At 34.0% G+C, this 16,999-nt stretch overlaps 1 protein-coding gene and 1 long non-coding RNA gene across 4 annotated transcripts; both read right to left on the reverse strand.

The window, feature by feature from the left end:
* Positions 1-11,279: 11,279 nt before the first annotated feature.
* On the reverse strand, positions 11,280-13,094 carry LOC116195736. Of its 2 annotated transcripts, XR_004154695.1 has the most exons (3): positions 12,716-13,082; positions 12,234-12,510; positions 11,280-11,560 (listed from the first exon to the last, which is right to left on the reverse strand). It is a non-coding gene; the product is annotated as an uncharacterized LOC116195736 (long non-coding RNA). The 2 variants fall into 2 exon arrangements; XR_004154694.1 differs by lacking the exon at positions 11,280-11,560 and having other exon boundaries at positions 11,954-12,510; positions 12,716-13,094.
* Positions 13,095-14,909: 1,815 nt separating this feature from the next.
* On the reverse strand, positions 14,910-16,360 carry LOC116186945 (protein FAM32A-like). Of its 2 annotated transcripts, XM_031520906.1 has the most exons (4): positions 16,126-16,360; positions 15,888-15,940; positions 15,591-15,810; positions 14,910-15,363 (listed from the first exon to the last, which is right to left on the reverse strand). In XM_031520906.1, exons 3-4 carry the CDS (start codon positions 15,799-15,801, stop codon positions 15,101-15,103), a joined length of 474 nt encoding a protein of 157 aa, XP_031376766.1. In that variant the 5' UTR covers positions 15,802-15,810; positions 15,888-15,940; positions 16,126-16,360; the 3' UTR covers positions 14,910-15,100. The 2 variants fall into 2 exon arrangements, with proteins under 2 accessions (XP_031376766.1, XP_031375105.1); XM_031519245.1 differs by lacking the exon at positions 15,888-15,940 and having other exon boundaries at positions 16,126-16,357.
* Between the last annotated feature and the right edge of the window lie 639 nt (positions 16,361-16,999).

A 16,999-nucleotide genomic window follows, 5' to 3' on the forward strand; every position in this document is an offset into this window, starting at 1 on the left:
AAGATATCGACTTCAAGTTTTGTGAATAAAAAAAATTTACATTGAAATAACTTTATTTCTTAATGAGCCGACTCGGTTACCATCTTTCTCTGTTAATCTATATATCTATCTATCTATCTATCTATCTATCTATATATATATATACACACATAAACAAAACGTAAGTCGAATTCTCACTCCGTCACATCATCAAAAATAATAAATGAAACTCTCTCGTTTTGCCACATCATCACTTATGTATTAAAAAAATTATCATTAATTATGCAATAATATATATATATATATATTATTTGCGTATAGCCCAACATAATATATACTATATACCTCAAATACTATTCAAGAAAATTTTGATGTTGTAGTAATCGAATTGTCGTTATATATTGTAGCAAAATATAAAGTGGAAAACCAATATTTACTAGGGCTTATAATATTTATAGAGTTGTCATTTGCATTACAGACAAATATATTCTTATAATATTAACCACAATCAAATTCTTTTGTTTGTGCATACAATCAAATATATTCTTATATTATTTATTTATTTTTACTAATCTAACATTAAATATTCATATAATATTTTCTTATCTACTATATATATATAGAATATGTAGATTATATTTTCTTCATTTTAGAAATATATATATTTATAGTATACATATCATATATTTAGACTTAGACAACTATTACGATTATATATATGCCGTATATATTGTATAGTGGAACTTAGACTATAATTTTCTGATATAAAATTTTCATTATATTGGAACTTTTATATTCGATAGGAAATTTTCATATTAATATGTATGACGTTTGCACTATATATATTTTCCATGTTTATTAGATATATTACCACCGATATCTTACATCAATGTGGTTGATTCGCAAGACTTCATCAGCATTTTACTATGTTTCGTTAGGTTTTCTCGAAATCCATATTCATCAAATTCATTTTTTTATAAAAGTAAATTTTTAGGGTGTTATTTGGATGTTAGTTTGTTTGGTGCGTTAATTGCACGAAATTTTTCTTTTTTAATCTATACCTTACTAGATTATGAGGTGGTACAACGGTTTATCATATATTAAAAGAATTTGGACGGAAAAAAGTAACAAAATTATCAATTTTGATATGATTTTCCTTGATAAAGAGGTATATTATGCGTGTTTGACTAAGTATAAACTTTTATTAATCAAAATTAAATTTTTATTAATTTATTGTTTCTAATGAAATTTGGATTTATTGATGCATGTAAATATAAAAAAAATTCGAATTGCTTTGTTTCGGGCCTTACTTTTAGAAGAAAATTATACACAATTAATAATTTCAAGATAATTACACTCTCATCGAAGTATCATCCAGTTGATATTCAAGTAAAGATATTATTTTTGCTTAGTCGATATGAATGATTTTTTGTATTTTGTTGATATCCTTAACATAATTCATTTGGTTTTAACTAAATTATATTTATGCATAACATGTAAAATTATTTCTATTTGCAATAAAAATTATTTAATTGCGCCCGCACAAAGCACGGAATATCAATTAGTTCCCCTCTATATCTCTGTCTTCCTCTCTCAGATGGTTCATTGATCAAGTTAAATGTTGCTACAAAGCTACTCGGTTTTAATTTTATTTATGTCTAATTAATATGTTTCCAGTTCCAGTTCACCGAAAAAAAAAACATTTTTTTAAGCTCCTCAAAAAAACAAAGCCCCATAACATTTTGAACAAACTCCCGTTCACAGTACACATCAAAACCACTGAGATTTCCCATCAAAAAGACTCCAGCACATGAAAATTTTTAGCGGCTTAATATTAACAAACATTAGGATATGGTAGAGCTCTAAAGTCAATATATATGGATGCCCTGAAGAAGCGAAGCTACTGAACTGGTCTGGCTTGAATAGTTCTTTCTTTTTTCTTTTTTTTCTTTTTTTGCCCTCCATCTAAACATAATTAATTAATAAGAATGACAGCTCCAAAGAACTTCAAAGGAAAATTACCTCAAGGCCAAGTTTGGAGGAAGTTACCCAAACCAATTCCGCAGCTCAATTCACCGATTCATCAAGACCAAATTATGAACATAAAAGTCATAAACTCTATTAAGAAGAACGTATTGAAATTCATCAAAAAACAAAAGAAGAAGAAGAAGAAGAAGAATAAATTGTCACCGAGTAACAATGAATTACCTATTCTTAGTCAATTTTATGTAAGGCATGCAGGGTAGTTTCTGAAAAAGAAGTGGCTAGCTAGTTAATTACGTCTTTGCTTATGCTATAATTTGGAAAAACTGCCACTTTCCTGGAAATTAATTTGGTAGAGGTAGTACGGTGATGTAGTTGAAACCAGCAGCACCATCTCCTTTAGTGTGAGTAAGAGGTTGCGGTACAAACTCTGCATTCAATTGGAGCGGTTCAATCATAGTGCGTATGAAACTGAAAAAAGAGTTGGTTGCTTCAGTAGGCTTCAGCACATAGGAGGATTAGAATATATATCGGGGTTGCGCACAGTATCGCATGTACATTTAAAATTGCACTTCGTGTCAGTTATCATGAATTCAAAATAAAATGGAGAAAGAGGTGTAAGTTGACAAGAGAATCGCATATATATAAGGACGACATGTTATTATATATTTTTCATTTCTTCTAAGCATGACCAAAGCAATTTATGATTAATACTTATATGTATTAACTGTTTAAGATATACATTTAAAATCAGAATAATATTCTTCTTCATTTTAAGTAATGATCATAACTTTAGCATATAAATTTCGTCAGTAGTTCTTTTTATAGAAATTTTATTTAGGAAAAATGATACTAATGGTCCTAAAAATTTGTCATTTTTTGACATTGAATCCTAAAAATTTAATTTTAAGAAATTAAATCCTAAAACGTTTGGAAAAGTGAGAGTTTTGGTCCTTTTTGTCTCTGCCCTTGACGGAACTGCCAATATGAAGATGACGTTATTAAGTGCGTCTAGGTGGCCGTTAAATGCTGACGTAGCACGTATGGCTCAACACACAAGCTGCCAGATTCCTCATCAGGCTCAGACTCAGAACCTCTCTCTCTCTTTCTCTCCCCTCCATTGTTGATTCCTCCTGCTCGACCATGCGACCAGACCAAACTAATCTCCGACGAACAAAGAAATCAAAGCTCCGATAATTGCTTCGATGAGTTTCTTTCTTGAAACCCACGACCCCCCAAATTTCTTGCTTTTCCCTTCTTTCTTTCTAGAGAGAGAGAGAGCAGTGACTGAACTGACTAAATAGGGAACGTTACGAGGAGGTTAATGAGAGGAGAAGGAAGAAAGGAGACATTTTTACTGAATATCTCCTGAATCTTCCCCTTCCCCTCCCCCCACCTTTTCTTCTTGATCTGCTTTAAGCCCTCCCTTTTGCCTTTTGGAACCCAACATCAAACCCCACAAACCCAAAAAGCTTCCCTTCCGGGAAGCATTGCCCAATTTCCAAACCCACTTTCTCCTACTTTCCCCGCCTTCTTCCTCTTCCTGCACAGAGTTCCCGTCGCCCTCCCCTTTCTCAGTCTTCAAGGTTCAAGTCGGGTTAAAATTTCAAGCCAAGAAAAATCGGGTCATCCTCTCGGGTGCAGTCAGGCCATATGTACCACGTCAGCATTTAACGGCCACCTGGACGCACTTAACGACGTTATCTTCATGATGGCAGTTCCGTCAAGGGCAATGACGGAAATGATCAATGTTGCCACATTTCCAAACTTTTTAAGATTTGATTTCCCAAAATTAAACTTTTAGGATTCAATGTCAAAAAATGACAAACTTTTAGGATCACTAGTGTAATTTTTTCATTTATTTATATAAGTGTACATAGTACGTTATGTTCCATCACTTTTTCTTCTGGTTACATATGTTTCATCACTTAAATAATACATATTGTTGCACACCGAAAAAGAAATACATATTGTTATCAATTTTTTTATTGAAATTGAAAGTTTCAAGATAATTATTCTAGAATTTGACATTATATTTCCATATGTCGAACTCAAGACAATGTTAGAGACAATATGTCAAGAAAATAATATATGGACAATAATAATATAAGAAAAAAATAATTATGAGGAAAAATGTTATGCGAATATAGAAATGAAACCCTTATCAGAAACTTTTCATTTGATGAATGACATTACGATTTGTTTAATATGTTATATTTAATAGTTTTATTTTAAGAGTGAAAATATAAATGAAATCTATTTTTTTATTTAAATTCTTTTATGTGGTGTACAAGCTCCTGTTTCATAAATATGATATAATTTCAGCAATTCATAATTAATATTTCATTTATATTTTGGTAATATTATTTCTGTAAAATTGTTGAGAATTTAAGTATTTTTTAAAATTTACTCTCATTGACTAAATACAACCGGTAATGGTATAGTAAACTGATGTTTATAACTAATTATAATTATTTTGTCTAATTTCATAAATATAATTTTTTTCTGTTACAAGAGAGGCTCATGGGCCTAATTACATTGAAATAAAAATCTTAAATATCTTATAAAGCGGCACAGCCCACTGGATATCGAACCTGAGACCTATTAGTCACCAAGTAAAAGGTGCACCACTGTGCTATATCCTCTCTTGAAAAATGTGATTTAATTCTGACAATTGATAACATTATATATGTACTTTTAATGATTTTTTAGAATCATTCGTAATTAGATTATTTGGTAAAGTAGAAATTCTTTGAAATTAATGTCTCTCCTAATTTCCATTTATTCTATTCGCCTATATAATATATATATATATATATATGTATGTATGTATGTATGAGGGTTGTTACACCCTCTAAATCATCACCAACGAGTTTCAAACTATCAATAGGATAAATATCCTACTAAATTATAAAAATAAAATACAATATAAATTAAGTGAAAGATATTGATAAATTTTCCATAGTTGTAATGAAATTCTATAAAAAAATTAACTAAGTGCAAATATTTAGTTGGTTTCTATGAATTTAAATTTTTTCGGTGAATATAAATTCCATAACTTACACTTAATTTTCAAAATTGAATGGTATAAAATATTGAGTAAAATCATTATCACTCCATTGCACAATCCATCTATATAAGTATTTCACTATTTCATTCGGTTGAAAAGATGAAATTAGAAATATATATTACTAGAGATAAAACTATAATTATTTTTTCATAATTTTTAAATATATACATATTTTTCATAGAGATAAAAAGAAAATTTTTATTAATTAAAATTTTAATTGATAAAATTAATAAAAGAAAGAAAAGAATTGTATAGAAAAGAATTGAGGGTGCGACCAAAAAATAAAAACTGAACAATTAAGCAAGATGGGAGATAGAGAGCGGAAAGACAATAATGGAAGGAGTGGAGAAGTGAGCATTATTATCAGAACCGGACCGGACCGGCTTGTTCGACCGGTCAGACCGAGAACCGGCACCATGTCCGGTCCGATTCGCCTGAAATCCAAAATGCACATTTGAACCGCCGGACCCATAGAACCGGCCGGTTTTGAGTAAAATTCCATTAAACCGGCCGGTTCTATGGGTTTTATGGGTTTACTATTTATTGTAAAAATTGTTTGATTGTGTAAGGATTTGAACTCATGACCTCTTACTTTTTATACTTAGTATACTACCAACCAAACAACCACTACTTTCTTGTTCTTTTAACTCTACTTTTAAGTACTTATTAAAATTCAATATTTATTTTGAAGTAAGAAATATTAAATATATTTATATTTTCTTACACTATTCTCATATATCTTTGAAATCATCATACTTCCATTTTAATTATCATAATTTTTTTAATAATATGAATATTTATTTTATTTTAATTAAACGTGCGGTCCGACCCATCGAACTCCCGGTTGGACCCATGAACCCATACCCCTTCCGGTTCATCATCCGATCCGGTTCTAATAACTCTGGAAGTGAGAAAATATGAAAAGTTAAAATTACAATTTTAAGGAGTCGAGAAGTGGGTTATTATAAAAAGTCAAAACTATTTTACCCTTAATTTAATTAAAATAAATTTATTTTATTATTTTTTGACGGGTACTATAGGTTTATTAATTTGATAAAATTTTATCAATTGTTAGATGAAATATTAATTTAAAACGCCATTATTTTTTTGGAGTCCAATAAATTTAAAGTACTGTAGATTATCCTCACTTTTGATTAAGAAAAATTTTTAAAAAAATTAAAACTCCCTTGCACATCTGCTCATATAAGTATTTTTGCTTATCGTAAAATTGATTATTAAAATAAGGCTTTTCTTTATAAAGATTCCTCGACAAAAGAAGCTAATTGATAAATAAATAAATATATATATATATATATATATCGAATTGATAGGTTGATCTTGGAGTTTATAATTTGCCTAAATTTATAAATGAAAGGATTAAGATATAATCAGACTGTGGCATGACAAACCCTTACAATTTTAAGTTTGTGATAAAAAAAATTAGTATAACAAATAAAAGAGTTAATAACCAAAAAAGTACAAATTTTTCGTAGTTTAACAATTCTAACACAAACATTTTTCATTAACCTAAAAATGCACAAACTTTTGATTTAATAACAATTCTAGCATTGTATCAAATTTTTCGTTAATTTAGACGGAATCAAAGATACAGATGGTGCTGACAACCCCAATCAGGAGGAGGGCGCCGGCGACCACAATCGAGGGGGTGATGGCCAAGGTCATGGCTCAACCCGTTGGATTCAAGAGAATTCCCAATTTGAGGATTCTCCCGATTCCGGGGGGTAAGGGCCTCGATTCCGGCCACCACCCCTCGATTGGAGTCACCAACGCCCTCCCCCCGATTGGGATCGCTGGTGCCTTTTGTGGCCTCGATTCCGTCCAAATTAACGAAAAATTTGACGCCGTGCTAGAATTATTATCAAATCGAAAGTTTGTGTATTTTTAAGTTAAGGAAAAAAGTTCATGCTATAATTGTTAAAATGTGAAAATTTGTGCCTTTTTTTTGTTATTAACCCCCAATAATATAAACGTATGCTCATTAAAAAAACAAAAGCACAAAAAAATTGTTTATAGCTGCTACTTATTTGAAATAGAAAGGTATAATTACACTCAAAAAAAATTTATGGATTGTAATATTACGTTGGAATGTGATGGTTCAAGAAAATTTCATAGAATATCATGTTGATACGCACAAATAAATACAGCTAGTTCTTAAATATGAGTGGAGATTCGTGCGTTGAGCAGAAATAAAATATTCGGACTATCATTTGTTTTTGTAATAAATGATCATGAAGAAAAATCATGAAAAATAAAGCGGTACAAATAGAAAATTAATTGGTGATACATAAATAAAGGGCTGATTTTTTATATAAAATTGGAATATAGGATAGAAACATACAAAGCGAAAATTAATGAGTATTATTTCTTTGAAATTGTTAGATAATGAAATGAATATACTTAGGGTGACAGACTTAATTACACTCAGCGATAATCATTGGATTGAGATATTAATGAATGAACAGCATAGCCAACAAATAAGAAGAGTTGGAAAAAACTACGATTTGGCTCGTTTGGTTTTACAAATTAATTTTATTTTTATTTTTAATTTTACTCCACTTAATTTCACTTATTACACTTTAACAACACAATTATTACTTTTTCCTTTTCTAACCATTCAATTCAATTTTTAATATTAAATTATCTAAACTGTTCATTACTTTTTACACAATTTAATAACACAATCATTACTTTATTTCAATTATTTATTATTTTTTTCACAATTCAACAACACAATCATTACTTTCTCTCAATTATTCATTATTTTTTCACACTTTTTCTCATAATTCAACGACACATCATTATAAACTAATTTAAATCAAAACTCAACTCTACCCAATTCTAAAACAATAAAGAACATAAGGAATTGGAAGTTAATTTGACATCCCTCTATCCGAATCCAAGATACATCACCTTGGGGTTATAATGGCCCTTCTCGAAAAGCACCTTTACCTGCAAATAGCAAGTAACGGTGATGTTATCAGAAATTATGTAAATAACTTCTTCACAATCACTAAAAAAAAAAAACAAAGTTACTCGCCGAGTCTCTAGAAAAAGGGAATATGATACGTAAATCGTCATTCAGTTTGAAGTTAACACGATAAGCTCTGATGAATGAAGAATTTTTAAACAAAGAGACAATGACCCCAAAGATTATAAAAATGAAAAAAATAATTTTCTAATTTAAAATAACAAAAACATAAGATCACACTAATTGTCTAAGTAAAACCTCAAGTTGTCAGTCATAATACTTACACCACCAGAGTCTGAGAGTATGCAAAAAACCGTACCATGTTGAGTAATTTCCTAAGAATCGCCTGAGGTTGAAAAAACTCTAGTTTCCTGTATATATGAAGAAGCATCTAAAGCATTGTTATCAGAATCGGACCGGACCAGCCGGTTCGATCGGTCGGACCGGGAACGTCACCATGTCCGGTCCGGTTTGCCTGAAAATCCAAAGTGTACATTTGAACCGTCGGACCCATGGAACCGGCCGGTTTTAAGTAAAATTTCATTGAACCGGCCGGTTATATGGATTTTATGGATTTACTATTTATTGTAAAAATTGTTTGTTTGTATAAAGATTTGAACTCATGACCTCTTACTTTTTATACTTAGTATACTACCAACCAAACAACCACTACTTTCTTGTTCTTTTAACTCTACTTTTAAGTACTTATTAAAATTCAATATTTATTTTGAAGTAAGAAATATTAAATATATTTATATTTTCTTACACTATTCTCATAAATCTTTGAAATCATCATACTTCTATCTTAATTATCATAATTTTTTAATAATATGAATATTTATTTTATTTTAATTAAACGTGCGGTCCGACCCATCGAACCCCCGGTTGGACCCATAAACCCATGAACTCATACCCCTTCCGGTTCATCATTCGGTCCGGTTCTAATAACACTGATCTAAAGAGAGATTTCAAAATGCGACGACTTTCCCGCTGGAAATTAACCTTTCAAGATTAAAATGCAGGTTTGGAAATATTTACCTCTCAACCTTTTGGTCCTTCGAGATAGTGCAAAGTTACTCTGTTGTTCTCTATATGGACTTCCCTTTGTTTAGAAGTCTCAAGGCATTACCCTGCTGCCGCTTCACATCATTTTGTCCTGAACAAGAAGATTCCTTGGGGACATTCTACAAAGGATCTGCCCCATACATGGACAGTCCAAATCAACAACGGACCATGACTCGTGACTATTGTAAGTGAAAGAAAACAATACCAAAAATGTAGCGAAAGCGAAATAAACAATAAATTAAAATTTCATTCATTCATATATGTCGGATCGACATTCATAATCTTATTCCGAATGCGATATATTACTTTGCCACGATTAAATAACGGTAATTTGACAATCCTATTAAGGTTTATCGATAGTTAGCTTGTTCGCAAAAATTCCCAGAAGACCGCAAAGTATTGCCTTCTTGAATAATCGCTTGAAGCCGCAAGTGTTCGGCCTCTCGCTCATCCACACGAAGGCGCCTATAGCCAAGGGGTTATTCCTCCTTGCCTCGAACTGGTCTCCACGGGTTGCCCACACGATCGAACTATGCTATGAGCAAAGGTGGAATGAGCGGTGAACTCCACGTGCAACTGGGCGGCCAATGGAAAAACAATTTCTCCGATCGGCCATGAGCAAGGGATGGCCCGGCTGCCTTTGTTCAGCCGTACATCTCTTCTCATTCTTTTCTCTATTGGCTATGTTTGACCACCTTTCCATGCACTTCATATATATCACACATATATCTTATATATATATACATATATATATATATATGTTTATATATATGCCAATTAGTCCTTAGGGTTATTTGGCAATTATAATTAATTTAGAATTAATTACAATTTGCAAATAAGTCCCAAAGACTTAGGTAATTTGTAAAACTACCTGTAAATTATCTCATAACTTACATATGTCCCAAAAAAGAAAAACCGTAATGCATTTACTTATATATAGACGTTCTATATATATAGTAACTTTCCATTTAATGACACTATTATATTGAATATAATAATTCGTTAAACAAGCCCACCTCAATGTTGGATTTGACTTCGGGATGTACTAGCACCCATGTAACTACATTGCAAGTTTAATCCAATAATTGATTACTAATTAACTGCTTTAGTTAGAATCATTTAGTTCTTGGCTCAAACACGTTTTATTGTGTGTGACTAATTAGGTTCATCACTAAATGGCAATGAGACTATAACGTCAACCACTTTAACATTATCAGGAACTCTTTTCGACAACCAAAAGCACAATTCCCAAAATGCCCTTGGTTCCCAAAAATCATGTGTGACGCCTAGCAACATATTACGATAATTCAATTAGTGACGAATGTGAGATTAAGACATTTTGATAAACCAATGACCATATATGACATGCACTCGAGTCCCTTCATTGCAGATTTCGATCTAGCCAGGGTCATGATTAATGTCAAACTCTATAGCTGATCATATGGAACCTCTAAGTTTCCTCATAAATCAGTAGAACTTAAACTAGAAACTCTTTTCTATTTAAGTCCATTCACCTTGGCCAAGGATTTCTCGATCAAGAACAATACTCAAACCCAAAGGATATTTTCATGTTTACTCGATTAATGAATCTCATCTTGACTAGACACCTATCTCCATACACAATTAATTAGTACCATCATCTGTTGAATACCTATGCTTAGCACAAGTATATAAGCAGGAGCGAATCCTAATACCCATGTATGAGATAATAGTACAATTTCAGGTCTAAGGACTGTGTACACTAATACGGTCCAGTCAATGAAAAGTACCGCGTGAATATTTACTTGCGTGTCACAGTTCGACTTACTTATAAGTGTCCACATGTCTGTCTCGATATCAGATATCGAATAGTATGAGATTCACTATTTCATCTTCAATAATATCTCTATATTAATCATGGATATAGACAGAGGCGACGGTCTATCCAAAATGATAATGTCCGGCTAAGATTCCTATAACTGCGAACGGTTTAAAGAAACTTGTACTAAAATACTCCGTCGCTCATATTCTCAACTATTTAAGGATGAAACGTCTGCCAAGTATCTTATGGACTTACTCCATTAAATATAAACGATTTATGAGTAACAGAAAATATCATTGCCATAAATAGAAATTATCAAAATACATATATCGGCTATAAGGCATATAACTAATAGTAAACAGAAGTGACTCAGAGAAAACAGACCAGTATTATGGAGTCTAAATCCAAAGGTGCGTGCACATCTTAAAATCATAGATAAATGGTATTCTCCAATGTTGTTTTTATGCTCGACTGCTCTCCACAATCACGTTGATATAGATTCATAACTTCAGTAACAATTTATAATTCACCAAGTAGATGACTTTCTGAATCATCTTATAAGAGACTCTTTCTCATTACACCACCATGAACTCGTTGGCTTCCCTCTCTGGAAGTTCGTTTGAGTGAGAAACAATACACTGCGCTGAAGATTGGGGAATCCCATCAGTTGTATCTGCTTGAACATATTTTTCATGATTCACCGCACTTTTATACATCTAATGATAAGTCAGAAGAGCCACAAAAATCAACAGAAATAACATAATTCAGTCCTAATTAATAAAGTGGGTTAGCAAAAAAGATCTGATCAATCCTCAATAACTGGGATCCTGGTCCGTAATGATGTTTGATGGCTCATTTTCTCCTGCGATTAATCTTCATTGCGCAATTAATCTTTAGCAGCACCAAACAGAGTGGGGATGGACCTCTAGGTGCCAGTGCAACCTGTGTAAGTTGTGTACATACAGACTGTTGGAGTTGGATGAGGGGCTTGTGAGTGTCAATTGGAGTTCGATCCAGGAAATGGTGGGAAGTGTTTGGTGATCAATGTAATTTGTCTACAATTACACAACATAAAAAGCGGTAATCTATTTTATTGTCATCTCTCCGTTCTTTTATGATATTACTCATAAGTATCAGCCATGACAACAGAAAAGCCCCTATTCGTCATCTTTTCTTTCCCATTTGTAATTCCCATTTCGAAAAATCTATCAACCGAACCATAACTCTTACATTATGCGCTCTGGACATCACAATGTGCGATGCATCCATTTCAGCATCGATAATCGGAGGAGAAGACAAGCTTTCATAATTGAAAATTGAAAACTATGGATCGGTTGGCAACTGACCCGAGGGTTGGTATGCGTCCCGAAACTTGATAAGTGGCATTCTCTTCATTAACTGAGCGCCCGCCGTCTCTTTGAATCTCTCTCGATCTCTCTCTCACGAAGAAAAGAATGTGGATAGAGAGAAGCAATTGTTGAGAAAATGCCAAGCACCGTTCATGCAGTCTAAGCAGTACATGTTGCATCCGCTCTTGTGGGACTCTATACTGGTGAATTTTTGGCAGAGGCTTCAGTCATGGTGGCAACCTGTTGTCGTCATCATCAGGAGCCCCTGCATCCTCTTCTTAATCCAATCAAGAAGAACCATAAAAATCAGAATTTCACATTGCCGTATAATCAATATGAACTGAATCATGCTGCTTGTTGTCGAACGATTCGATCAAAAACAGCTCTCTACAAAGCCATTGCCCTACAAACAATCCTTTAATAGAAAACACATTTTGAAGAAATAAAGCAATCAAGATTCTTTGAAAGGAGACAGCCACCTAAGAAATGAATGATCTTCGGTTCTTGGGCTTGATTTCTCGGGGAGAAGTCTCCGATCGCCAGCGAAAGACGAAGGACGAAGATACAGAGTCAGAGCGAGGAGAGAGAGAGATTATGGGGGTACAATTTGATTTGGGAGATGAGAAGGATGAAGAGGAAAGGTGAAGAGCTTTTCGGGGAAAGCACTGGTATAGAGAAAAGTGGATGTCTATTAGCGGGAACGTGAGATGAACGCGTATTAGAGCAACTGAGCAGTCAATGATATCGCTAGGGGTGGTTATATTCTGAGCAGATGAAGAGTCAAACAACCACAAGCTGTGGGTAAATAGTCGAACAACCACAAGCTGAGTTTTTCGAATGGAAGTGAGTCGATAGCACTTTTCAGATTTTTATATATATATATATATATATATATACACACTAATCGATAGGCCCATACTATCTGCAGGTTAGTATAGAAATTTGCCAATGTAAATCACGAACGTTCGATAATTTTACGTTTTCTCTCTTTTTATTATTTTTCCCATCCTTGTTGATCAATCATTATTCTGATGAGAAAGCAATATAGCTAAGGTGAAGAGTCGACTGAAAGAATATGATGGGTGAACACTTCTTCCATATCGTTTTTTCAAATTTACTTTAAAATCACTTATTAAAACAACTTTCTCCAAAATTTCAATCATATCGATGCTTATTTTGATGTAAAAATTTCGAAAGGCCATCTCAAATATATTGTGTAGACCTCACAATTTCTTTTATAATATATATATTCATTGTAGACTTCACAATTTCTTTTATAATATATATATTCATTAATATATTTAATGAATTGTATGATGTCATTACCATATTATGTCAAATATTATTCTTCGATTGGCTAGCATACGAAGAACCACTTAATATAAGGCCTCATTTGTACTAAGCGGCACAATTTGATGTTTTGCGCCAACTTTTAATATTTATATAGATATAGATGTTGTCTCTGCTAAATGCAGGCTGCTGAGACTAGCTAGGCAGGCAGGACATATAACTTTATCAAGGACAAATCGTCCCTGAAAGATACAATTTTTTAAAAATCGTGCCTGAAATATTTGAATTATACAAGTTAGTCTCGCCGTTTGAATCGTTTGGACGCGTTAGGGTGTCTTTGTTTTTTAAAAAAATTTCAACTCAACTTAACTGAACTCAACTCTAATTATTTTCAATTCAACATCACTATCATTATTTTTTTTCATTTTTAAATTTTTAATATTAAATTCTCTCAACTATTCATTACTTTTTCACAATTCAACAGCACAATCATTACTTAATGATTATTTTCTCTTAACTATACATTATTTTTTCATACTTTTTTCTCATAATTCAACAATACAATCATTACAAATCAATTAAAACCAAAACTCAACTCAACTCAACTACAAATCCAAACGTATTCTTAATCTCTCCGTGCAACTTTCCATCTCGTACCTGATGCAAAACCCTGAAGTGGCCCATTATGTGATGAATTGGCCCGTTAAATATCATGTCGGCCACGAACACTCCAACATAACGTCGTTTTTTCCTTAATAAATCAACTTTATCTCAAATTAAAAATATATATATATTTTAATATTAGAGGAAGGGGAGCACATGGGGCCCACCTCCCATTCTGGTGACAGTCGCAGGAACGGGAGGGGGGCTCCGATCTACCCTTCCCTCCCAAAAGTCAAACCCTCCCTCTATTATTAAAAAGATGTTTTTGTTTAATTTGAGAAAATTTTGAAAATACCACACCGTTTTCGTGACTGACGTGACATTTAACGAATTAATTCATCGCATAACGGACCATATCAGCATTTTTTCGCCAGGGACGAGATGAAAAATTGCACAGATGAACTAACGTGTCCAAACTTTTCAAATGACGAGACTAATTTATATAACACAAATCTTTCAACGATGAATTTATATAGCAAGATATCTTTCCCGAACCAATTTGTATGTTTTGTCCTTTATCAAGCTATCAGTTGGTTGAAAAAGATCCCTTGTCAGTTTCATGTTAAAGTACTTCCAAATGCGGTTGATGAGTTGAACATTAACAAGAGAGGCGCTGCCTTCTCCTTAATCATTGTACTAGAGATCCTAATCCCAACCCTTTTAATTGCTAATAATGATAGCATTGGCTTGGCAAACGAGTTTCTCCAGCAATTCGAGACATTCAAGGTGAAGAAAAACTGAATTATCACCATAAAATCAGTAGTATCACTTGTGCAAACTTCCGCATCTTCTAATACGCAACTCACCAAAACAAGCAGAGGCAATCTGCAAACTACAACCATTAAATTTGAGACGGTGATAAGACCTGGGCAGATTCAGGAATGCCTGGCTGAAGTAGGTAGGTAGGTTGTTTATCCTGGTCCGACTTTGGGAATGTCATAATGTTCGCTCATGTTGGCAAGGTACTGATTGAAGTCCTGAATCCTGTCTCGGTGAGATTTGTTGGCAGTCTTTGCCAATCTCTTAACGTCAATCCTTTCCCTCTGCTCGATGTATCGCCTCTCAGCAGGCGTTAGATGGTCATCATGTGGAGCAGCCGCCTTGCCTTCTCCACTCGATTTCTCTGCGCCTTTGCCATCTTCTTCGGGCTCCACAGAGAGTTCAGCATTGTCATCTATATAATACACAACAAACAGGGCCGCTTATCAGAATTAAAAGACCTGGATCGGAATGCGACACATCCAAAAAAATGTTGACCACTTCATACTATGTTATGTATGTAGGAGTCATGAGAGCAGAGGAAGGAGAGACAATATCGATCCTCCTCCTAACTAGCAGCTTTGTAAATTGAGGAGAGACAATGATGGTTTTATCATTCAGTCAGAGGGTCAGGAGACGAACCTGGTGCTGCCACCACCGCCAGCAGATCATTTTCAGTGATTTTGGAGATCTCGCCTTCATAGCTGCCAGCGCCACCATCATCGTCATCTGGATGATGCTTGTCCTTATCCTTCTTTTTCTTCGTCTTCTTCTTCACTCCTCCAGCCTTCACATCCAATGCTTTACCCTTCAGCTTCAGCTTGCTGCCAACAACATTCTCATATGCTGACATTTTCCTTCCCTGCGGACGCAACACAAATCAAATTCATTGATGATTTAAAGGAAATTTCATCGTAAGCTGGAGCTTGAGCATCCTACTTGCAAATGGAAACCCTAAAAGCCCTTCTTGTCTGTATCGATTTACTCTATCACTGCAAATCGTCCATACAAACAATTTTAGGGCAAATCAAGCAGTAATAGGGAAATTACAAATCCTGGGTTAATATCTACATGAAACCCCCCCACCCCACAACCAGATAAATCAATCATCAGCACACGCATCAGAGCCAGACAACATAATAATCAATACAATTACTTGTTGAGAAGACTTCAATACCTTAAGGTTAAGCTCGAAGCCCAAGCTAGAATTGAATTTAAGAGGCCGACGAATTACATACAGGGGATAAGAGAGCACGACCCCTCTCCTCTCTCTCTCTCTCTCTCTCTCTCTCTCTCTCTCTCCCCTAAATCAGTTTTCCCTTCTCCTAAATCAGTTTTCCCTTTCTTCTCGAGTCGAGAACTTTTGAGAGAGAGAGAGAGAGAGAGAGTGACGAACGATTAGATTATCGACGATGGAGATTTCGGGTTTTGGACTGATTGGGTTCTGGACCATCTTTTTTCTTCTTTAAAAAAAAAAAACTGTCTGGGTATTTGGGTTTGGGTTTGGGTCGTGAATGTAAGGACTAATTATATAAATGTTGGTTTGTTTAGGAAAGTAAAGGCGGGCCCAACACAGTACCCTAAGGCTGAGCTTCCCCATTTCCTATATAAGGCAGGCCTTGGCTTGGCTGGGCCGGGCCCTTTTTGCCGCTGCTGCTGCTGCTGCTGCTGCTGCTTGGCTAGCCTAGGCTGAGCTTCCCCATTTCCCATATTAGGCTTGGCTGGGCCCTTTTTGCTGCCGCTGCTTCTGCTGATACAATATATAATATGTTAGCTTAGTCACAGCTGCTGAGTTTACTGGTCTTGTATGTGTAAATGCAGACTTACTAGCGTTGTGTAGAGCTATATTCAGGAATAAGCTATTGCTACTGTTAATGATTGTTCTGCCAGCGATGACAAGGTTCTATGCATGGACGACAGACAAGAAGAACCAATTCACTGTCTCAATCAAGTGCTTGGAACATAATTAGGGAGAAGGATCCTGAGGCCAATTGGGACCCGTTGTTAGGGTTTTCATCATAGCATGCCTAAACGCAGCTACATTTCATTCA

This window comes from Punica granatum, chromosome 1, assembly GCF_007655135.1.
Source record: "Punica granatum isolate Tunisia-2019 chromosome 1, ASM765513v2, whole genome shotgun sequence".
NCBI classification, from domain to species: domain Eukaryota; kingdom Viridiplantae; phylum Streptophyta; class Magnoliopsida; order Myrtales; family Lythraceae; genus Punica; species Punica granatum.